Here is a 24557-nt window from a genome sequence, read left to right as displayed (position 1 = left end):
AGACAACGGAAAATCTGGCTTAGGCCTTCTGCATCGCTCTTGAGTTGAATGGAAATTGTCTCTTTTCTTCCTGAACTTTGGTTCATGATGGGTTTTCCCCTTCTTCATAGTCTCCGTTGGAGCTGATACGAGGCAGAAGGGATTTGCTGGGGAGAGAATAAGTTGGTAACTGCCCTATGGAGGGAAGAGGAGGAAACATGACCAAGGCCAACCTTGGGAGCAGCTTCCTCTCGAACTGCTGGATTTTATGGCCAACCTTGGGGTGATGGGATTCGCTCCGCTGAGAGAAAAGCATGTTGAAAATGAGTTTAAGCAGAATTCAAAGAGAAAATCAGTGGTGTCAATGACAGTCGGTACTTCCGCAGCGCTCTGCTGTTGTGGTTTTGGGGGCGGGCTGGGGTTTTTTCCTCTCAGTGTAGATGAGGAAATGAGATGTAAGTGTGGAGAGGCAAGTGCTCTCGTTTTCAGTGACTTTCCGTGCTCCAGGAAACCCACCTAATGGAAGAGTTGCTGGCCGTCCGGTCCTTTCACCTTTGTGCGTGTGCTGAACGATCTCGCAGCTGCGTGGTGGGTTTTCCTACCCCGTGCCCCACTGTAAACGCCTCGAGGGCGAGGCCTCCTTTCTGGGCTCTGCTTGCTTTAGCCCTGGTTTTGATCAGGGGGTTCTTCCTTCCCCTTCACTAGTGAGAAACTGCTCTGAGAAGTGAGATCTGTGGAAGCCGCTCAGGAGAAGGCGTCCAGGCTGCACTGAGCGTGCTGTGAACTGCTCTTAACCAGCTCTGGGTCTAAGGGCTTCTTGTATTAACAGCAAACCCCCGTTTTAATAGAGAACTGCTGACAACACCAAACTGACAGGAGGTGGTCTTGAAAGTACTACATTTGCTTCCTTGGTGTTACCTTAAAGCTTGGAGGTGGTTAAAGGTAAAACAAGCAATGAGGTGGTAGTGGTATTCAGCAAAAACTTTAGTGCTTGGTTAAATGACATTGGCTAATTCTGTTAGATAATGTTTGGAACAGCTTGGTAGTCATCTGTGATTTTATAATGCGTTGTATTTCCAAAAAAAGTTACTGTTCCCTCTGCTACGATATCCTTTGGTAAAGTACCAATAGTGTTACACTGAGTTTGAGTCACTGCTAACTTCTGAAAGGGATTTTCAGTTTGCAAATCGCAAGGCTGTGCTTACTTTCTTTGCTCCCCGGAGAAGGAATAAACCCAACCAGAGAGGATCTGGTGCTGGAAGCTGTATAATCTGGCAAGACTAAGCGGAGCCTGCGAAGGCCCTTGGAACCAGGTCCGACAGCGCTGCAGAAAATCCATTTGCCGGTGTCCAGTAGGAAACTCGGCTTGAGGAAAACGCGCGAGAGGTAGGAAGGAGCCCAAACCAACAGTTTTTAGTGAACAGAAGCTTTGAAGGGCAAGAAACAAATAGTGAGTGTTTAGTGCAGCTTGAAGGCACTTCTGAGAGCAGTGACACGGCGCCAAGCTTGGGATCTGCGCGGGCTGCTCTGGAGGCCTGCAGACTTGTGCAAAACGTGGCATGAAACTGAGAGCTCTTTGAGGGGTGTTTTCTTGCTTGGAAAAAAAGTATAGCTTTGAAAATGAAACCATTATTATTATTATTTTAAATGGGAAAATAATATTCAGTTCTACTTTTGCTTTAAAAGTCGATATCTGAAGAAATGGGGAAGCTTTGGCTTTCAGCGCTGCCTTTGGCTGTGGCGAGCCCTTTGCATGCCTGCATTCCTTATTTTTCCAGAGGAGTGGCAGTTCTTCACCCTGCTTGCAGTGTGTGTGGGGAAATTATAGCTGAAAAAAATACTTGGATGTCCTTGCTGAATTTTTCCCCTATGCCTGCTAAACTGATGCAGCCAGTAGCTAATCCAGGCATGGCTACTTGGAGCTCTGGGGACTACTGTGCTGGCAGGAAGGCAGTGAAAGGACGTGGAGGGAGAGAGGCAAGGCTTGTGGGAGCTGACTTGCATAGAAGGGGCCAGGGTAAGATGCTGGAAAGCTTGATGTGCAACAGGAAACTCGTTCTTGGATTTCGTGCTGCATCTCTTCAGGCTTTCTGTGGAGCATTCGCCTCTCGGTGGTCTCCGGGGGGAGCTGACAGCGGTAGTGGGGTGGCAGAGGTAGTGGGCAAAGAAAGGATGCCGACAGGGGAGGGGCGGGACTGAACGTGTGGAGAGCAAAGGCAGCTCCCCTGGGAAGCACAAGCAATTTATTTCGCTGCCAGCTGATACAAGTCTCTTGGTAATGCCTGGCCCAGTCCAAGGTGACCAACCTCCCCCTGCCTTTGGGCTCAGGCAGTGAGCTGGGCTTTGCTCCGTGCTGTGTTGCAAAGGATGTTGTGTGCAGTGCAGAGCTGGACGCACCTTAGGCAGAGACCTGCAGAGCAAAATCCAAAGCTCTTGCTCCAGAGGAGCCGAAGGGTGGGGGATGTGGTGAGCTAGCTGGGCGCTGGACCGCTGCTGGAGATGCATTGACGCTGGAGTTGTGGCGTTACGCTTGCAGGCCAGGTACTTACAGTCTCACCCTGAGCTTTCAGTGCTGTGCGTTGCATCTCAGCTCATTCTCCTTTTTTTCTGAGAATTCATCTCTGAGCCCGGAAACCATTCTGGGCTATTTTCTGTCCAGCATATCTGCTTTGTGTACTTGCCTGTGTGCAGACAGCACTTTTTGAAGACTGGTTGCCAAAGGAGGGGAATAATTTGATGCAGTTCTGAAGAAGTAGTGAGTCTTTGTGCTTTGGTCTCTGAATCACACTTGTTTATTTAAGATAATCTTAATTTTGACAGTACTTCAGTGTCAGTCTGGCTACACTGAGCTGGCTGACATTTAACTGCCTGGTGTGGGGACAGACTCATGTTTTGTATTTACCAAGGCTTTACCTCTGTAGTCCGAGAGAGGCTTTCCGTTCTTGCTGACTCTCCAGGTTTTACAGTCTGTGAGATCTGCATCTGCTCCGAGAAGTGTGAGCACCTCTTGTGTGGACAAATCCAGCATAAATATGCTGTTGAGGAGTTTCCACTCTTGTAGTGGCGTTCGTTGTCTTGTGTCCATCTATGAACTAGTTATGGCTCTTCAAGTGATGCTGCTGCTTGCCTCTAGCTTTTCTAGTTTGCTGTATTTGTGTATTGGCAGCAATTCCTGTTACTGGTTATTATGATCCTACCCGCTTTGAAGATTATAGCGTGTAAGGTATCTTTTGGAGAGGGTGAGTTAATAAAAGCAAGCCCCAAGATAGTGAGAATGTATGTTCTAGGGCATGCCATGAATTTTCCTTGTGCTACTTTCTGCCCTGCTTTGGAGGGAATGAAAACAAAATTTTCAGTTCTGGATTTATAGTCCGGACAGTCTGTTCTGTAACCAAACAGGAATACACATTTTTTTATTGCAGGGAGTTTGCATGAAACTAAAGGAGGCATTGAAAAATGCTCAGTCTTGTATAATGCCTGCTCTTGGAAGTGTGGCCTCCTAGCATGTTTTATTAAGTTACCTGTTGTCTGTTCAAATCAGCTCTAAAATCTTGTGTAGGCTTTATGCCTCAGTGCTGAATTTCAGCAGCATGTAGCCTTCCCGTCTCAGATCCTAGGGTTACTTAGGTTGCGGTGTTTGTGCCTTCCCCCAAGGGTGGCCACAGCCTTGCATAAAAATTCCTGCATTAATGTAGCAGTAACCCAGAACAAAACCTGGTTTTGGATCCAGTCCTCTGCCTCTGAGCGGTGTGTTTGAAAGGGTGGGAACAGGCTGCCTGTGCCGTTGAAAGAACAAAAGCTAAAAACCGAAGAAGCCCTCAGTGCTTTGGGGTGTGGAGGAAGAGCAGTGTATTCAAGCTTGCTTAGGCAAATGAATATACTTGTAAGGGAGCATCGCTGTTGAACTCTTTGAGCATTTAACTGGAGAGGCAGGAAATCTGGAACACCTGAGAGAAATGCAATTAAATTCTGTTAAAACTATTTCAGTGTAACTTATGTTGTTATTAATGTTTTCAGACCATCCTTGAAGTTTTCTTTAAATACAAGTTTTTATGCTTCTGTAATAAAAATGGATGGGCAATTTAGAAGTCATCATACTTATGTTTGAGACAATATTAAAAACATATAATGAAACTAGGCTCCTAAACCATGGTTAGGGTGGGGTTTAAAGGCTACCTGCTGATTTGTCTTGGAGCTGGTAAGGGTAGTCCATGCAGGCCTTCTGCTCGCTCCTGTTACACAGTATAGACTAGATGAATTTCTGCAAGTGTTTAAAGACTACTGGTGAGGCTCCTGCTCCAGTGAATGTGCGTGATCTGGACTGGTGAAGACTCCCACAGTTCAGATCAATACAGTGGGTTGGGGGAAGGTCTGGCTGGTCGTGCTGAATTTACTGATTTCTTTTGGACACCTTGGTTTTGGTTTCTTGTGAGGACGGGCAGAAAGGATCTGGGTCCTCAGGCTTTCTTGGCTGCAAGCTTATTAAAACATGTTTTTTGGCTTCTCCTTCCTCCTGTTGAATTTTGAATGTTGGAAGGAAAGCGTTTTCCTTTCTGCTCTCCAAATCCATATGGCACTTGTATAACAGACTATCCCAGCTCTAGGAGTGGTATGCAGGAGACTTACTCACCTGAATCAGCTTTGGGTTTGTTCTTGGTTCCAGTTAACTCGGAGACGTCTTCCTTCCCCTTTCAGAAAGGGAAGATAATGATGGAGCGGGAATTCTCTGCACGTTGGCCCTTGGCCATCTTGAGATGGTCCTGTGCATTGCACGTTCACATCTTTCTCCTCTGGTGCCGCCTGCCCCTGCAGGAGGAACCTGCTGATGCCTCCTACAGCAGTGCGTGACCCTGGGAGAGGCTGGCTGGTGGCATCCCGCCCTTCGTTTCAGGGACAAAGCTGCTTGTGTGCAAGACTGGCATGTCATGGACTTTATGTCACCTACTTCAGGCAATTTCTGTACCAAACAGCTTTAGTCTCGGCTGAATAGGAGGAGGGAGGAGAGGATTTGATATGCAAATGGGTTTGTTAAATTTTGAGGGTTTTGTCTCCTTCCCTGGGCGGGTAGGAAAGGAGGGAAACTTGTTCTTGTTGGTGAACTTGCTCAGTTTATTTCAGGCAAACGATCAAACTGCTACAGCTTCTTGCACTTGGTTTGTGGATGCTCCCTTCCCTGTTCCAGATCTTTACCTGCAGGCTGATAAAAACATTGGAGGGTCCCCCCTCCCCTTCCCTTAAATAGGCTTGATTTTCCTGTTGCAAGAGGAGATGAGAATAAAACAGGCCGAATCTCTCTCTTCCTCTCCTTTTCAGAAAGATTTTTTTTCCCCCAAGTATTAGATTGGTAGCAGAGGGCCCTGCGATTTTTGAATCCTTTGAGACTGAAGTGATGACAGATGAACTGATGTGCCCACAAGATTGGGGTGGATGGAGGTGCAGATTGCAGAAAGCTTCTTCTCTGAGTGTTGCTTATGGTAGACCTTTAAAGAGAAGCTTGACCAGACAGAATGTGCCTGCTGCTTTCCTTCTGGACTTTTTGAAAAGGCTCAGAGAGCAACATACTTCCACAGCAAACCTGGATAAGTGCCACCACTTACAAAATAAATAATGCAGCTCTTGCATTGCTCGCTCACAATTGACCAGTGCTTCTTCCTGTAATGAGATCTGCCCCTTGAGGATATTTTAGAGGTTGGTTAATTAGGTGTAATTGCAGCAGAATAGAAACCTGCTCTAGGGTTCTGCCTGCTCTCTGTAATGCCAGATCCTTTAACAAATTGCTCCGTCGGTTCCTATAAACATTGCTGGAACAAGTGCAATCCCAAGTTATCAACCTTGTGCTTAGCCTGCTTGGGTATGTTGATGGAGCTGCAGGAGTGACGTACTGGAAAGGGTGCCTCCGACTTTGGTACCCTGTGCGACGGTGTTCGGATCACAGCAGGGCTCTGGGAGCTGCCTCGCAGCGTAGCGACATAGTTATGCTCACGCACCGTCTGCATGTTAACGCTCTCTTTCCACCCAGCGCAGGGAAAGACGTGGCCTTAGCCCAGACAAATGCTGTGTTAATGGAGATTGATTCATTTCAGCTGATCACATTGCAGCCCATTGATCTGCAGAGTGCATGATCTAAAGAGAAGGGCTGTGTTGTGACAGCCTGTGTCTGTGGCAAGTTGTGCAGCTGCTCTGGTACGTGGCTGCAGGAGGTCCAGCGGTTTCAGCTGTAATTTGCACATATCCCAAAGATAAATGATACAGCTTCTCACTTGAGCAGCTAGCGTGGTTTTTTTTTTAAAAAAAAAGGTTTAGCCTTAAGAGACAAAGTGTGTGGGAGGGTGGTTCTTTCTTTTTTTTTTTTGTGTGTGTGTGTGTGTGTGTGTGTGTGTGTGTGTGTGTTTGTGTTTACAAACACCTGAATACCTCCTCTTTGTGCTTAACTGAAGAGTATGAGTCCAGAGATGCTGTGTCCATCCTTGCAAAACCATGAGAGGTTCTTAAGTTGAATATGCTCTGTCTGTTTAATCCCTGTGTAATACTTCAGGCCAAAGATCCAGCTAAACATAAAGAAGAGAAATCTGTCTTGAGCCCTTTCCTGCACTTTAAAGCATTGATAACTAAAAATCCCCTATATTTGGCGTAAATGCAAATGTGGAAAACTTAACTTCTGTTTTGCTGGAGTTCAGAGTTTGACTTACCATATTATTTTTCCCCTGAAGATAAAACTTGTCCAGAGTGGACTTAGCTCTTTACAGAAAAGAGCGTATTCAGAGCTGAGAGGTGCCTGGATTTTTCACGTCCCGTCTCGGTCAAGCAAGCTTTGTTGGGTCCCGTATACGCAGAATTGATCTGGAACCTGATAATTCAAAGGTTTGTTAAATGACCCTTTTCTGTGTTTAAAATAGGGCTGGCATCTACCCTGAGGTTAAATTAGAAGGCCTGTACAAATCATTATGCAGAAATTGGTCTCCAAAAAGATTTGCAAGCTACAGGCTGATCCTGCATTCTGCTTTCTGCCCCATGACCCACTGAGTTTGGGACTTGTTTTGTCTTTTCCTTTGATTGAGACTCCAAATCATACATGGGCAGAGCGGGTAAGCTGGTACGCCCAGCAGATACGGTCTGGCAGGTGTCTGCTTCTGTAAGCCCGTGTGTTGTCTCCTTGAGATCCTCCTTATCTGCAGTGCAAAGCAGACAAGCGCGGTACTGCTGGATGCAGCAGGCTGCCTGTAAATAGACCCTTGCAAACCAGGCTGCTGCAACGCAGAGACTTCAAATGAAAAGAGGCGGTTTGGTGTGTGGGCTTTTTTAAGGCCAAACAGAAGATACAGGCCAGCTTTGGGCATGGTTAAATTAGCACGGAGCCTTGCACCAAGCTGGGCTGAGATCCAAGCAGCAGAGTGCAGGCAGCAGAGGGGAGAGCGGGACAGCTGGAGAAAATGAAAAGTAGAGGCTAATAGAAGAAGCCTAGCAGTTGGATTAAAAGCAAAGTTTTATTTTCTCTTTGTAACACTTCAGAGTTTTCATTCGAGCAGAACCTCCGAATGCGTGGGGAACGATGTTAGCGTGCACTGTGACTTGCAAAGAAGCTGATTAAACAGCTACATAAACACTTTGGAAACCTTTCTGGCCTGTTAACAGAAATGTTGAAAGGCTGCATTTACTCGCTTCCTCTTCTGCATACTTGACGTCCTTGCCCACAGAAGGAATGGATGGCTGCTTGCCTTCCTCAGATTTTCCTCAAAGGCACCAGAACGAAAACAGCCCTCTGGAGCCGGAGCTTGACTAGCATGGACCCTGCTTCTCTGCCTGGTGCTGCCTTGCTCCGTGTTAAATTTGACCACAAAGGCTCCCTTTTCTTCTGAAGGGGAAGAGACAAGGGTAAGGTCTATCTGTTGGAGTCTGCTGTGATACTCATTTCGGGAGAGAATGATTTTTTTTTTTCCCCCCTCCTTCCTGTTGAGTCTGACAGCTGAGTGGGGAGGCGGTAATGAATGCATGAGGCTGAAGGTCTGTGGAGGTGGCTGGTGTCCAGGGTCTCGCTATTCTCTTTTAACTGTCCCCCCCCCCTCCCCCGAGAGCTCTGCTCCTACCTGAGCCGTGGTGTGTGTGATGGTCTTTCCCCTACCCTGGTCCCTGCCTTGTGTTCTGACAGCTCCGTACGCTCATGTCGTCGAGGGCTTGTGTGAGCAGCTTGGTGTGCTGGAACTGGCAGGGAGCAGCGGAGGCACCCGGTAGCGGGAGCTGGCTGTGGTGCACACGTGTGACCCCGCAGCTTCTCTGCGCACCGCAGCCTCGCTGCTGGAGTGCCCGCCCGAGGCAGGGGCACCCACCCCGTCCTTGCTCTGAGCAACTTTCCTCGAAGCTCCAGCTGGAGTGCCTAAACGCTCTCTTTCTAGGCTAAGCCTTTGTGTTTTTGTAGGAGTGGTTTCTATAAAGTGAAATACGAATGCGTTTTGAACTGCTCATGCAGCTGCTGCTTTTTGCAACAGCCCCCAGCCAGCTCTGGCTGCTGCCGTCAGCTCAAAACACGGTGGTGGGTTTGTGGGTGAAGGTCTTCCTCTGGTGGTTGCATTAGTGGTGTGTCTGTTGTTTGGAGGATAAGTCCCAGCCAACAATAAGTGTCCTCTCTGTGGCCCAGTGGAAAATCTGGACTGGGCTTACTGGTTTTGTGAACTTTTCCCTGAAGGAACTAGTCTGTCCTTGTTGATTGCTCAACTGGGCACAACGTACTGAGCCAGATGCCAAGTGCAGACAAATCGGGCTCTTGCTCAGTCTCCTGTGTGTTGTTTCTTATCTCAACAGGTCTCTTGTTAACTGCTTTCTCCAGTTTCTAGGTTCATTTTTCATGTAATCCGTGTGGTTGGTCCCCCTAGGGCAGTTATTTAGGTTCAAGGTAGCACAAAGTGTAACAGGAGGTGTACCTTTTCATGGCTCTTAAATACGACTAAATTACGTTCCCTGCCTTTGTGCCTTCTCCTTCCATCTTCCCCCTGCTCCCCAAAAAACAGCTATTGTCACCAGTGGCAGGCAAGAAACCAAGCCTGAGAGCAGAAGTTACCTGTTAAGCACAATAGATCTGATATCTTCAGTTTTCATCCTCAGTTTCCTGTGACTTACCTTGTCCTATAGCTCAGAAAACCAAGGAGACTGCAGAACGAATCCCTCCCAAAGAAAGGAGAGAACAATTTCAAGGCAAATGTATCTCAATTTTTGCATACCTCTGCATGTCTCAGAGCACAAGTTTGGGATGAGAGGTGCAGCCTGCTAGCTGGCCTGCCTTGAGGTGTGTTACACATGAGATCACCGACTCTGGTGGTCACTGGCAATCTCTCGCTTTCACCTCACCCCTCGAACAAACCTCTTTTTGAAGCCTGACTTAGTCTCAGTCTCTGTCAGAGCATGGATGAAAACTTCTGGCAAGCTCAGAGGCTATGAGGAACGTGTCAGCTGGCGATCGCAGCCCTCCCTTCCTTGGGAGACCAACACTTAAAACATCCACTGCGCTTGTTATATGGAATCCATCCGCCACGTGGTGGAAACGTGGAGCATCAATGAGGCTGAGAAAAAAGGCCTGGAGCTTCCTTTTCCTTTCCCCCAACCTGTTTGACAGGGGCACTTGCAGCTGGGAATCCCTCATCTCCCTGGAAAACTTCCATTGTGCAGCTGCCAAACCGTTATGTTAACTTGAATTTGGAGTTGTCACTGTCAGTTTAGGTGAGGCTTGAGAAATCATTTGCTGAACTTAAATTCTTTGCTTCGAAGCAGGGTTTTTTTGTGTTCTACATCTTGGGGAAGTTGTTAACAGACGGTGCAGCACTGATCCGTAGTGCTGGCATACGTACTCGGAGGTGGCTTGGTCAGAAGGGGTTCTTGGAGATGGGTGGTGTTTGGCAGCAAGTCTTGTTATTTTTGGAAGGCAGAACGCCCTTCCAGTATGAAGAGCTCTTGAATACAGAAGATGACATGTTAATGTGGTTGGTGTAATAAGTAGTTCTTGCTCTGTTGTTGAGATGTAAGATGACCCTCCTCCTCCTCCCCAATCTGCTTTCCTCTCCTTGTCCCTGGCAGATTTCTATAGAGGCTCCAACTAGTTGAATGCAACCACATATCACCTGCCTGCAGATCCTTAGTACTTGCTTGTCGGGAAGGCAGGCTGGATGGTGGCCGAGAATCGGTGCTCGTGTAAAATAGATGCTGCAGTGCCTTCCCGTGATCATTATCTCTGCTGAAGGGTGCAGGAATGTTCATGAATTTAGAAATGAAGATGCTTTCCTGTAGCAGCCCTATGCTTATGATGGTCTGTCTAGGCATAGGGGAGCATTTCAGGCATCTGACTCTTCAAGGCCTGTATCATGGCATGTGGGTGGATGCATGAAATTTGGAGCTGAGATAGTCAACAAGAGGTGGGAAGTGTATTTAATTCAGCCACTGTGTTCGTGGGTCAGCGTGCATGTCTGTGTCTTGGATCTTGCTTATGAGATGGCGCTAGGTGCAGCTTGCTGACTGGGCTCTTAAGCTGATGTTGCCTTGATTAGCCAGTTTTCACCTACTCTCCTGAGAGAGGTCCTGTACGGACCTTGTGCCCGTAGCCTGTTCTGGCTTTGGTCTGCAGCCTGGGCCTCATCCCTGCCACGGGAGCAGGCAGAGCTGCTTCCTCAGTTCTTACTGTGGTGTTTTGCTTCTGCGGATTTGTGTCTGCTTTCAGTTCAAGGTAGATTGACTTAAAGTAGTTTAAATCTCTAGGTTTCAACCAGGATTTAAATTAGCTATTTAAACTAAGTCATCCTCTTTGCTCTTAATCCTCTGTGTTTCTAGCTGCTTTTTCCTCTTCAAGAGGAGTTTGTTCATAATGAGCTACAAACAAACACTTCCAGCAAAACCTGTTTTAGATGTTCCTAGCTCATCTGTGTGTGTTTTACATCAGCGGGAGTTTAGTTTAGTATTGGAATTTGGTGGAGTGTAACTTTTGGGTTTGAGCTCATGGGAATGGGGTGTTGACTGCTCTACTTCTATCCAAGTGAGTGCAAATAAATTAGTTTTCAGCTAAACACAAATCTGTAACTTTGAAACTGTTCAACAGATTTGCTAATCCAAAACTATATTTAGCCATAACTCATGAATTTTCCAACCTTTCTAATAAGGTAACGTTTGTTTTTAACTTAGTCAACAAAATGAAGAAATAGAGAAAACTGGCAGTAACAATTCATGAGAGAGATCTTGGAGCTGTCATGGGCAGTTCCTGATGTGATTGACTCTGCAATGACAGCCAAAAACTGAACAACGCGATGGGCCTCCTGAGGAAGGGCAGCAGGAATAATGCAGAGGGCTTCTGTCTGGCATTGTTTAAAAAAGTCTTGATGTATCCCCATCTTGAGTCCTGTGTGCAGTCCTGGTCTTCATCCCCAAAAAGCATGTGGGGGGGACCTGGAGAGGGTACCAGAAGAATGATTTGAATGATCAAGGGGATGGAGCAGCTGCATTAAAATGATTAAGGAGAAAGGGAGAAGGCTGGGACCCTCTGGCTAGGGGAGAAGGTATATGATCAAGGTCAGTAAGATTACAGAGATGATCATGCTTTGCACCTGACCACATCTTGCAGTGCTAGGACTAGGACACCCTTGATAAACTAGCAGGAGAGAGGTTTAAAGAGTTAAGACAGTTCTCCTGTACTGAGCAGGCAGTGACCTCCTCGGGCTTGCTGCTGCAGAGGCTGTGGAGGCAAGTGGCAGGTTCAAACAGTCCTTGGACAGATCTGTGGCCACTGGAAGGATGAAACAGGGTGGTACCAGCTGGCAGCTGGGAATTCATAGTTGGATGCTAGGAGGTCCCTGTGGGCTCGCTGTGCTCTAGACAGCCTCGCTCAGGCAGAACAGGCACTAGGTGGGCCTAGGGAGGTATTTCTTATCTTCTTGTCCTCCCTGTTTTTTGAGCTTCCGATTGTCAGAAATTCTTTGGCACTTCAGAATCTGGGTATGGGACCTGTGTCTCCATCGGTTATTTTACGGTCAGAGGTCCTTTCAAACCCAGAGAGCAAGTCCCTGCAGATTTGGATCAGCATAGGCATACTACAGGGTACTTCATCTGGAGCTGTGCAGCATTTATTTGTGTGCATCTGTAATTTCAGGGCTGTGAAGTTTTGCTTAGTAAAAAAAAGAGGGGAGAGGAGTTGAAATACTTTAATTTAAATACATAGGTGACTTTCCCTTTTGCATAAACAAAATATTTGTCCAGGTGTTGTGGCACCTGTGTGGGAGGGGTGGTTGGTGGGGTGTTAACATGAGGACTTGGCTCCCATTGCTTCTAAGAAAATCCGCTGTATTGCAGCAGCACTGTGAGCATCCCCTGCCCATCGTCTCACGCGGCAATGGGGAGGATCGTTATAGCAACTGTACTCTTTGGGTGTCATGATAAACCTTTTAGTCTTATGAAGTGCTCTCGAGTTCGATTAAATGTCACTTGCGCTTCTGTTATCTCTATACGCAGCGAACAAATTAAAAGTTACTTTCAGCTTTTGAGCTCGAATCTGCCAGATGCATTAACTGGAACTGACATGTTCCCATGAGTTGTTTGTGTTACTCTGAAATACCTTTGTTTGACTTACAAGAAGTGTGACTCATTTGAGTCAGTGTGCCATATGAGTTCAGCAGTTCTGCTGTTATCTCTCTGCAAAAAAAAAACCCCTACCCCAAAAACCAGTGTTCCCCACCAGACTGGAAAAGATGCTCTTGTTTTCCCCTCCTCATTCGCAACAGGGTAAGCTGACGGGCAGGCAGACCTGTGTCATGCCAGGGTTTGGGCTCTTTCCATCTCCCTAGTCTTCTCAGAGATGCGCATCTTAGTATTTGTGGCTTATGCCCTGCTGCTTCCCCTGCGCTGGTGGGATGCTTGCGGTTGCTCTGGGGAGGTGGGATTTTGGGAGCCACGACTCTTCTACTGTCTTTCCCCCACCCAACCTCCCCCCAGGTTGGAAATCACGTGAACATGCGAGTGAACCGCAGACAGTTCTGATCGTGTGTTGCAAATGTGATTACGTGGGTGTTTTTTCCTGTATAAACACAGACTTGGGTTTCTTAAGGAAAAAAAACCAAAAAGCAAAACTGCATTGATGAGACGGAAGGCTCTAAGCGATGCAGCTGGACTCGGTGCTGTTTAGATAGGGTGGCTACTTCTGTCCTCCTTGCCTTTGGATGTTAAAAATATCTTTTTAGATGCAAGGTGTTTGTTTCCTTCCTTGCAATAAAAGGCTCAATGAGTCACCACCTTTTCGCCAAGAACAAACAAAAATAGCGAGATTGCCCGAGTGCGGCAAAACGGCTCTGCGATGAGTTTGTGCTCATGAGAGCTGAACAAATTCAGCACTACAGAGCGCCTGAAGACTTTCTCCTGTATGTCAGCTCTGGCGGAGGAGGAAAGGTCAATGCGTATCGTGGTGGCGAGGGCAGAATTGTCAGCGCTTCTCGAGTACAAAACTAATCCCGTGATTTCCTTTTTCAACTCATAAATCGTGCTTTTTCCTTGGATTGTTTCTGAGCTAAAGGACGTGGCTCTAAAATATATGAAGGTGCCTCAGTATGTCTTGAAATGAGAATTTGCTTTAAAGAAAGAAAAAAAGGCAGGAAGATGTCCAATTGTTTCGGCAGTCTGCAAGCGAACTGCCGGATAAAGGCTTTTCTGGAGGGAGGGCTGTGCAGCAGCCGGGAAGGAGCCGCATGCACCTTTTTGAAGTCTTTGTTTGGACCGCGAGGAATGACTTCAGTTTTGCCCTCTGATTGTAGCTGCTCTGTTTGAAGTGCCAGAATAATCTTTGCCGGTTTTCAGAAGCGTCTCTTGCTCCTTGCGTGTGTCTCTGCTCCGATACCTGCATCCTAATCCTTGCTAGCTGACGTGATTTTTTTCCCTCCCCCTTAAGCATTGCCTAACTGTGAAAATGTTTCAATTATAAGGCCTAAATATGTAACATGGAACAGTTCATTATTGCTGAAGCCTGTTAATTGGGCCCTCCCACTGGGCAGTCTATTAATGAGCTTTCCCAATTAAGATGGGACCTCTTTAAATAAAACAAAACAACAGCAAAAGAAACCCCCCACACCAGAAACAAAAGCCTGGCAGAAAAGACCACATTGCAAGAAATACTGCACCGACCTATGTTTCCAGGCTGGCACTGAAACTATTGCTTAGTCCAGTCCCGATTAACCCTTCTGTGCTGATTCCTTATTCCCCCTTTAATGAGAACTGCTGCAGTTTGGTGTCAGTTTGAGCAGTTTGACGCTAGCTTGAATCTTTCTTTTGTGGGAGGAGAAGAGGGAAGGAGGAATTTGTTGAAAGATGCTTCTTTGATCGGAAGCTTTCTTTAATGTCTGGAAAAGAACTTTCTGAAGAGTAACGCTGCTCTTGTGGTTACAGGTAAAGGACCTAACGAAGTACCTCGACCCGAGTGGACTTGGAGTCATCAGCTTTGAAGACTTCCATCGAGGGATCAGAGCTATCAAAAATGGAGGTGAGTTTGCCCTTGTGCTGTGAATGAGGACAGAAAGACACTAAAACTCAACACCAAAAGGGTTAACGGAGCTGACAAATCGCTTAGTGAAAACAAGCTTGGCTTGGCTTTCTGAGTGTCCTTACTTGGTGTGTTGGGCAGAGAGCAAGGGGGAGTAATCGGGTGCACTTAAGTTTGTCAAAGGTAATATCAGAGTTGCGGTGCTGGTTGCATGTTTTCCTATTTATCAGGAAAGTTGCTTCCTAAATATATGTTGGAAACAGCAAAGCATTGAGGGAAAATCCCTTCTCATTTGGTATCTGCTGTCACCTACAGTTTTGTGGGAGTTTGCTGCTATAACAGAACAGTGACTCTTTGCTGACACCCTGCTCTAGATGTCTGTCTGACTGCAGTAGGGTGAAGCATCTCTAGACTCTGGGCACTAATGCATTTGCCTTGACTCCAACTGTTTGGAGGATCAGCATGCACAAGTGATTTCTAGCAAGAAGCGCACGAAATAAGAGCTTTCAACTCACTGGTAATGTTTAAACAAACAGGTCAGTGACAATGCTGATGTTGCTCTTGATGTGATTATTTCATGTGCTTCCAGAGCGGTAGTTTGGTGAAATGTTAAGTATGTTTCTGGTTGGTTGGCACTTGCATCGCTTTGCAAGAAAAAAAACGATGGTGCTTTTTCAGGGGATTGATCTCTAATGCTAGTGCTTAGAGGTGCATTTTTGGGGCAAGTGTGATGTTAAGGATAGCGTATGGAAAAATACTGGAAGTGTGATGTTGAGCACGTTTAATCTAAAATGTGCAATTATCAGTTGTCACATGATGCCTTTGCACATTACTGTAAACAAAGTTATTGATTAATACTTAAACTTCATTGCTGCTTTCATGCAGCAAAGAACACGCACTGTTTTGTCAGCCCTGTGGACTGAGCATGTTTTTGAGCATCAGCAGTAGCAAAGGTGTGAAAAGACTGATGTTCCTGTACAAGGCATCTTGTTTCTCGAGTAGAAAAAACCCTCAAAAGTAGGAGTGACTGGTTTCTGTGTAGAATGGTCCCCCCGCCCGCCCCTCCCTCCCTCCCTGCTTATTCATACTCATCTCTTCCTTGTACAACTAAGACTGTATCATTTTATGACACCTCCAAAGTTTTGGCTGTCTGGCTGTCGTGCCTTGATTGTGCAGCTGATTTTGAGATCTCATGGTGTAGTAGGAAATGTGGCATGCTATTAATTTGTAATAAATTGCTATTGGAGAAGAGCTTGTTTCTGAAAGCTCTGGCTTCTATTTCTCTTCAATAATTCATTGCTCTAGTTTTGTGTTATATTAATTGAATGGAAAAAAAACAGGTCCAGACAAAGCTTTTAAGACCACTATTTATTAAACTCATAAGGGATTGCTGTGTGTTTTTTACTGTGCTTAAAGGCAAAGCACTATAACATTTCACATCTATAAAAGAAATGCAGAATAGAGTACGGAGAGGGTTTCTTTGAGTTTTAAGAACTGAGCAGTTGTTTGTTGAAATGATCTTGAGGATTTATTGCTGCTCTTGAGAGAGTCAATACTGATTATCTTTTTGTAAAGAGCGAAGAGGCTATGCTTGCTGCTGGGCATCTCTAACACAGCTTTGTTAATTAGCCTGGCTTTTTTCAGCCAGATATGGCTCTGTCGCATTGCTGGTAGTCTGTAGTTCAGTCAGTCACTGAAGGGACACCTGACCTGGGATTTGTGGCTGTTACCAGGATTTCTCACTGTTCTTAGCTGTTCCTGGGTATCTGCTAGGCCTTGGAGCTGACTGGAGGTAATTGCAAAACCAAAACTGAGGTAGGCCCATTCAGCCGTGCAGGCTAGCTCAGAGAGGTCTATGGTCTGGTAGAGCCCTGTGTGTGAGAGAAGAGACTACGTGAAGTCCAGTGCTCTGGAGAGCATCTGAGAGCTGTGCAGTCTGCCAGCGATGGTGTGGTGTCGTCCCAGTGCTGAGCGCTGCCCGGAGCCTGTACCCAAGGGTGCTGTGGCTGGAGTGAAGGAGCGGTGGGAAGCAGGTGGCATTGTGCCAGACAATGTGTCCCTGGTCTGAACGGTCTCTTCAGACTTTCCTGTATGGGTGGTAGGCTGAGATGCAAAAAACCTGGGCTTGAGCGCAGGTTAAATGACACTGATCTTCTCCACTCTGCTGGAAAGCATGAGCAAGCAGGGCTGTGGCAGGGTGCATATGATGAGCCTGAGGCTTTGCCCCTTTGAGTGGGCCTGGAGGAGATGTAGGTGCCCTGCTGGGACCCCTCAGCTGACTGTCCTATTGGAGGAAAAAATAAGTGTGGTTGGTTTTTTTCTTTTTCTTTTTTTTTTTTTTTTTTTCCTCCTCCCCTCATTGTTTTGAGTCAATGGACCTAATTGGAGGAGAGCAGCTTTGGTTCTCTTCTAGATGTGATGTTAAAATGAAACTGTTTGCAGACCACGGGGACTTTGTGCCCACTGATAACTTCAGCCAGTGCCTCTTGTCAGTGTAAGTGGGACAGCTCTTGCAATGGATCTTAAACCACTCGTTGGGTAGTACAGACAGTCCCCTTCCTCCTTTGTTTAGGATATGGGCTGCTTCATTCTTCTCTTCTGTTGACGTGCTGTCATGAGTCACTGCTGTTCAGATCCCTGTTCAGTTGTGCAAGGCTGAAACTGCAGCTACAGCTTTCTGAGACGGCTGGCTGTTTTCCCTTCTGCATTGCACCCGACTTGTCGGTCTCTTAAAGAAATTCTAAAATTCCATCCATGTAACTAAAGCGACTTTTCTGCAGCTCTGGACTTCAGTTCTTCCCACCTGGCTCCTCTGTTGATGTGTCCTTGACCTGTGTGATGGCATGTGTGCATAATTTCTGCAGGTTTTCATGTATGGCAGTCTCACTAATGAGAACGGTGCTGATTCATCAGTGGATGATGTTCTCACAACTGTTTTTGTGTTCAGTTGGCCTTTATGTCTGGGGAGGATACTAAATTACTGAATCGTATTCTTGTGCCAGCTGCTTGAGGTATGTTCCCACTGGCTGAAAACACGCTGGTTTAGGACTCCTAGAACTTACCTCTGCCTTCAGTTGCAGAGTAAAGCACAGCTTAACCACTCAGTCAGTACTGAAGGTGGCAATGCCACCCATCCATTGCAATAAAACAGCTCTTTCCAAGTCTGATCTTTCCATCACTGTAACCCCACCCTAGTTTGGGGTGGTCCAGGTGGGTGTGTGGGGGGGGTGTGGGGCTCGCTATCCTGGGAGATGGCTGTGCTTCCTCCTCTCCCATAGAGGAGGGGAGAGTGCAGGTGGGTTCCTTCAGCTAGCAGGAAGGTGTGCTGGGGGATTTGGGGCGACCTTCCTGTGCTGTTGTTAACTTAACCTCTTAAGTTTCAAACACCTTTTTTTATTATTTTATTTTTAATGAGGGCATCGTGACATCCAGTAGGACATATTTAATATCTCCCGTTTGTAGCTGACCAATGCTTTTACTGGAACTCAGAAGTAATAACGGAAAACACCATGTAATTAGCACGTGTGCTCTGATCTGAAACATGTCTTTTTAAAAAACAAAACAAAACAAAACACCACAAGGCTTTGCCTAGGGGATGGGCTCTGTGCAGGTACCCTATTGCATGTAGGGAAAGGACTGTCGGTGTCAGTTCAAATTACCGTTGGCTAAACCGGAGGAAGGTGCAGTCCTGCAGCCTGTGGCCTCGTTCGCTGGTTCTGCCTTGCGTTCTGATCCCTTCACAAAAGGACTTCTGTGTACTGAGAGCGGACGGTGCATCCACTGAGAAATAGATGTTTGTGAGCTCAGGGGAGGGCCTGAGAATGGAAAGAGTCAAATCTTTTCAAATGCTTCAGCTAAAAAGCTCTTTGGATTTGGAAAGATGGAAAATAAGTCCCCAGAGCCAACATCCGAACCTGGAACTCCTCTCACGGAGTTGCCGTTTGCAGGCGCCGCGGGCCCTCGGCAGGAGCGGGAGGGGTGCGGGAGCGCGGGGCGCTACCGGGAAGCGCCGCCCCGAGGGGGGCAGCTGGCGCAGCTCGCGGCTGGCAGCCGTGCCGAGCTAACGCGCGGCCTTTCAGGGCAGGGATCCCTGTCGGGCTGGAGAAGAGGCATGCAGCAGGAGCGGTGTGCTCGGCTTACCAAAGGCACTTGAGAGCTTTCCAAGCGCGAGGCTGGGAGGACCAGCACGGGGCCGTGGAAGGAGGCAGGTCCGGGTCGCGGCTGGGATCGCTCGCAGGGCTGGCCGAGGCTGGCCGCCCTGGCACCGGGCGGCTGGGCAGGTGTGAAGACCCTGCGTAAAAGCGCTGTGCAGCTGCTAATCGCAACTGGCACTGCTGCGAAGTCGAGTAGGTCGAAGATCCGTTTTCACGGGGCCGCCTTGCTTTCGGTGGCGGCGAGTAGCCCTGTTTCTGCGCCGGCGTTTTGCACCTCCAGGTGCTTGGGGTGTTTCTAGCAGTTGGGTGCCAGTTCAAGAATCCCTCCTTTCCCTGAAAGGAAGAGCGTGCATCTAGCCCTCCTGCTGCATGAAGGCTGTTCGTGTTGCATCTTAAAAGCTTGCAAGTCCAAAGAGAACTGCAAATCAGTTTTCAAAACCAGATCTGAGTTGTTATCCCTGCATTGCCAACCCGTGTATCAGGTATGTGCTCTACAGTCTTGCTTTAAACGGAGCCATGTTCCCACCTCGCGTGGATGCAATACCTGCGCTGCACTTACAGCTTTGGCGTCTGCGAGACGCCCCTGCATCTGATAGTGCTAGGTGACATCTCTGTTCAGATCACGGTTCTGGCTGCCCGTGAACCACTTAACGTTTGTATGAGCCTGCTAGACATAGCACGCCGTGGCTCTGACTTAATTTCTTAAGAGCCAGGCTGACTGCTGTCCTTGTGACATGGCTCTGCTCCGGCTCTGCAGCGTGTTTGAAAGTGCAGAGCACATTAGATATCTGGCTCCATCTGGTAACATAAACCGCTGTTGGTTTGTGTGTATTTTTTTCCTTTGTAAGATCTGCATTGCAGATGGCTTTTGCTACACGAAATTAAAGCTTTCATTGCACAGGGATAATTCCCGAAGCCAAAGCTTGCATTCCCTTACACGTTTCCAATCCAGTAATTATCTTCTGACGCTGTGTTTTTGTGGGTCTTCAGTGTTCCTTTCTCCAGGCTAATGCTGTAAATATGGCAGGACTTGCAACAGGCTGCTGGTAACATCCAAGCACACTTATGTTGGTGGGGGTGCCTAGGCCCAAATTAATATTTAAGGCATTTGCTTTTTTAAAAAGAAAGCTTTTAACTAAAGCTTAGCAGATGGAGTGAGATCTTGCGTGCACATTTGACTAATAACAGTGCCTGTCTGGTGCTGGCGGAAGCACTTCCTACCTTCCCTTCAGATCTGCTGATGGCTTTATTCACGCAGCGTTGCTGCAGTGGAGACTTTCTTGTTGGTCTTGCCTGTTCCTAGCCCTGGCTAAACTGTCACCCGCTGGGGAGACGGCTCGTTTGCTGGCTGAAGGTGGAACAGATGCCTCTCTGTTTACAGCTGTTGCTTGGAGAACAGAGGCTGCCCTGAATGGGAAATCAGTCTTGATTCAGGAGCAAGAATAAAGTTAAAATCGCTCTGATTGCGTTCTCTGCATTTCTTTGCATTGCATCTTGCTCTGCCCTGGCGTGTGCTGCTTGCTGGGATCAGAGGCAGAATGAACACTTGTCTCCATAGACCTCTTAAAGAAGTAAAGACTTGTATGTCAGGTTGAAATTTATGTATGTACTTAAAGGGAGGAAAAAAACCCTTTGCTGTTCTTTGTAGCGCTGATCTTTGTGGATCAGAGCTCTCCTCGTCCCCGCAGCAAAGGGGGATCCATACGGTGCTGCTATGGTGCCTGTCAAGCTGGGAGCCCATGCGGTCCCAGTCTGACCTGTTCCGCTAGGTGCAGAAGCGGCCGAGCCTTTCTCAGAAATACTGAACTTTAGTTTTCTCTTGAAATAATGGCACTTTAGCACTTTTTCTTGGCAACTGCTGGGCCCGCACATGAAGATATGCGAGGGTCCTCAACTGGGTGGGTTTAACCTGCCTCGCTGGCAGGGAGGGAGGAGTTAGGAGTGGGGCGGGCTGGGCTGTGTTGGAGGTGAGCTGCTTCAGCAGCATCCTGCTGGTCGAAATGGTGTGAGGTCTCTCTGTCCCTCTGCTGCAGAGACCTCTCTGAGAGGAGATGACCGCCTGTCAGCAGGGGCACCGAGGCGTTCTCCTGTGAAATGCTGGTTCTCTCATGCAGGGGTGGGGTCCCCCAGGTCTGGGGAAGAGTAGCCGAACTTCATGCTGCTCCAAGGCCCCCCAGCATGCTTCTCAAAGGGGATGCTTCCTCAGATGCCTATTGCCAAACCCCTTCTTCAACCTTGTGAAATTAAGACAAAGCCCTGAAAGCCATACCTGCTCAGCCGCCTGCCTCTGCAAGCATAGCTTGGTTCTCCACACTTAGTTTCAATAGCTGCTTGTACCCCTGCCGTGGCTTCCGCATCCTTGCCGCAGAGCAGAGCACGGTGCTGTGGCCGGAGGGCGGCGAGGCTCCTCCGGTCTCCTGGGGACCGGAGTGGGGCAGGGAGCAGCCCCTCTTCCCCGGGAGAGCAGCAGAACAAACCTGCAAGAACTACCAAACTCTTTCTCTCCAGTCACATAGCTTCTCCGATTACAGGCTGCTTTCCCCGCATCCGCATAAGCAGTGGGATTTGGCCGAGCATCAGTAGCTGTTTGTTCTCTTCCAGAGCGCGGGCTGTGGCTGGAGAGGCAGGGAAGAAGTTAGCGTCGCTCAGCTGCGAAGCGTGTCCTCTCCTGGTCGAGGTCTGGAGCAGCAGTGAGCCCAGCTGCCAGACAGCGCTGTGCTCAAGCTCTTTCGAGTAACTGTTTACTTCTGCTATAATGTGATAGGGAAAAAACCCAAATGCTAATTGGAGGGGGGGAGGTGCAGAATGGCACTTTTGGCTCATGAGAAATGTATGGTGGGGGGGTTGTGGGTTTTTTTTTGTTAGTTTTTTTTTGCATCTGCCTTTCAATTCAAATAAACAATTGGGGTTATTTTTTGTAACTTGGCAACATGGTGAACTGTTACATCAGGACTGAAGCTGGCCTACTATCTGTAGGCCGTGCCTGAGCAGGGAGGGTGTCTTCCCAAAAACAACCTCGCAGATGACATGCTGCATTGACCTACTTTCACGAGAAGCGCAGGAGTGTTGTAGGAGCTATGTCCGTAGGCCTTATCACAGCTCTGGAATAAGGATGGCAGTGAATTGCTCAAATGTGCTGCCATAAAACTGCTGCTAAGGCTTAGCAGCCCTCAGGGTCCAAGTGAATGAGACGGATTTACACAAGAATCTCTTGCAATTTTGAGAATTCTTTCTTTATGAACATTTTTGATGCATATGCCAGAGAGATCTTGCTGCATCCTGTCACCATCCGAGTATAACAGGCTCCAGGTCCAAAACGGTGGGGGGAAATCTAGAGGAATCCCTTTAGTTCGTTGCAATGCAAAACTGCCCTTCACTTATTGTGGCAAGCGTTTATCTTTGATCAAGTGTCCAAAGTGCCACCATTTACGCACGGTTCCTCGTGAGGGAAAGCATTACTGCCTGGCCAGATTTCTCACAAAAAAGCGAATTGCAGATGAGTAGGGAGGATAACCAGGGACTTCCCCGTGTTGTTCTGATGAAGTAAAATAAACTTGTGGTGGCTGCTTAGATTCTCGGATCGTAACCCCAGGCCTGACGAAGGCAAGCTGGAGTGAGTTTAAACTGCAGTTGAAAGGGCTAAGTTTGGGCCTAAAAGAAAAGAAACCATTTTCCTCTGGCAAAGGAGAAGAGAAGGCAAGGCAGTACAGGGACTACTTATTTTCTTGGAGATGGTCAATATAAAAAAAAAATGCAGAATGGTGTTTTATTAGAGCGTTGGAGACTCTTAGAACTCTCTTGTCTATGGAAAAGGGGACTAAAACCAAATGTAAACTTCTGTTACAAAATAGACTTTTCTGATAATCCATTTGCTGTCCTAGTACTTCTCCATCATATTTTTCCTTTCTGCGTACTAGTATGTTGTTTTGTTCCACATCTGTTGCTGCTAATCCTTCTGAGAGCACTGGGCTAGCTGTCGCTTGGCGGCTGGGGAAGGAGGCTGGGCTGGGCTGCGCTGGGGACTGCAGATGCGTGGTGGTCACGGTCCAAGTCCTGCGTATTTTGGTTTTGCAGGTTTGGATGTTTTGAATATGCTCTGGAGTGAGAGATTAGTAATTTTTGGTTCATCCAGGAAGCTGAGGAGTGTCTCCTCTGTCCTCACCAGAAATATTTGGCTAGGGGTCAGGTCACATTTTGCATGACGAATGGATTTTGGTTCCTAAGCTTAGGTAGCAAGAATATATGCAGCCTGTCGTTCTGCCTCTCTGGACAGGCTGTCCATCCAGAGCTGTCAGACAATTTCTCGTTGGGAATCCAGTCAATCTGGTGCTATTAGTGAAGGGATAATTACTCATCTGCAACTTCTGCTTCTCTGAGAACACCGCTTGACTCTCACGGCCTGGAGGCTTGTGACTGTGCAGTGAGTGTACTCTTGTGATGCCTTGACAGACTGATGTGGCAAAAGCTTGTTTCTTTCAAATGTTTTCTGGTCTCGTTCTCTGTTACGACATGTGATGTGGCTTTTCTGCTTTGCTGAGAAATTGGTTGTAATTGCACAGCCACTGGATTCAGGCTATGATGTGTGAGCAGCAGGTTGGGCCGGCTCCGGTGGGCAGCGCATCACCCAGATTAAGAGGTCACCTTGGCAGAAACCATCCCTGGTATTCTGACGAGCCACTTCTGATTTCTTGTTGACCTTGATCCCTTTCTGTCTGCACCAAGCCATGTATCTCCTCCTGAACTGCTGTGCATGTCCCTCAGATAGCTTTCTGGCTAATGATCTCTTTATTGGTTCCCAGGTGAGTACAGACTTCTCTTGTAAATCTGTCCATTTAGCAACTGGGCAACTTATTTCTCCTTCAAAGAGGAGGCACTTCTGCTAACAAGGTGACCAGTGCTGAATTCATTGATTAGATGGTCAGAGGACTGCACTGAAGCCACCTCTGCTGAAGGATTATCGTCTGTTCAAAGCCAACCGCGTGCATCTCAGGGACTTTGCTTCCATGCTGTTTTGTGAGCGCTTGTGACTTTGAGGCCATGACGCAAGTTCTCAACTAACTTTTTCCACTTCCTTGCTTCTGAAACCTGTTTTATTTTGAATCTAGGTTGTAACACAGCCAATAATTATAGAGAAGTCAGCAGAAACAATATGACAACTTATTATAAAAATGCTTCTATTAAGCCAGTAAGATCTTGGCAGCATCGTGTTTGGCCCTTTTGGATCCATTCTAACAGGTACTGTACTGATGAATTTAAAAGCGTGAACGCTTCAAATATAGTAGTATTTCTAACCTGTCATCCTTTCAGCTGAAAGAGAATGATCAGACACAGACAGTTTGGACTCCCTTCCAGAAAACAAAATATTACCAAAACCTTTGAAAACTGTCTGAAATGAGGTTTATTAAAAGCTTATAGCTCAGTGACTGCATTAGCTTAAGTGCTGATGGTCCCTGCTCATGTGTGCGTTACATAGTTTGGGGGGCTTCTGACTGCTGTGTTAGATCATTCATGTATTTTTGTCTTCTCTCAATAATGACAGGAAGGAAGGAAGGTTGACTGGCTGCCTCTGACACTGTCCCCCTTGCTTTGGGGGCTCTTATGCTGGATGAAGGATTTGAAAACAACCTTAGAGGACTCCCCATTACCTCTATTTTTCTCTGGGCAATACTTTTTTACATAAGCCAGTTTGAGCAAAAAGTACTTCAAATAAAATATAGTTCCCCTCCTCTTTAGTGGTATGTAGTACATAGTTTGGCTCATTTCAGAGAGAACTTTTTGGCAGTGTCGCGATTTCAGGGGAGAAACAGGGAAGGGTGTTTAATCATATGAGCTTTAAGGAGCATCTTCCTATTAACCTGCATAGCCTTCAAGATACTTTGAAGGAAAGGGACTCCAAGCAGCTCTACTACAGCCAGCAGCAGGGTAACCTGCTG

The 24557-nt window shown here is 47.2% G+C and overlaps 1 protein-coding gene across 2 annotated transcripts in view; it reads left to right on the top strand.

The window, feature by feature from the left end:
• Nucleotides 1-24557, top strand: part of RAB11FIP3 (RAB11 family interacting protein 3) — a 91415-nt gene that overhangs the window by 10020 nt on the left and 56838 nt on the right. For both annotated transcript variants that reach the window (XM_064520496.1, XM_064520497.1), the window contains exon 2: nt 14377-14470. In XM_064520496.1, coding sequence (XP_064376566.1) covers nt 14377-14470 — 94 coding nt within the window. The remainder of the gene's footprint in view (nt 1-14376; nt 14471-24557) is intronic.

This window comes from Dromaius novaehollandiae, chromosome 14, assembly GCF_036370855.1.
Source record: "Dromaius novaehollandiae isolate bDroNov1 chromosome 14, bDroNov1.hap1, whole genome shotgun sequence".
NCBI lineage: Eukaryota > Metazoa > Chordata > Aves > Casuariiformes > Dromaiidae > Dromaius > Dromaius novaehollandiae.
The sequence above is the reverse complement of the archived record's forward strand: the minus strand, read 5'-3'. Positions and strand labels throughout refer to the sequence as shown.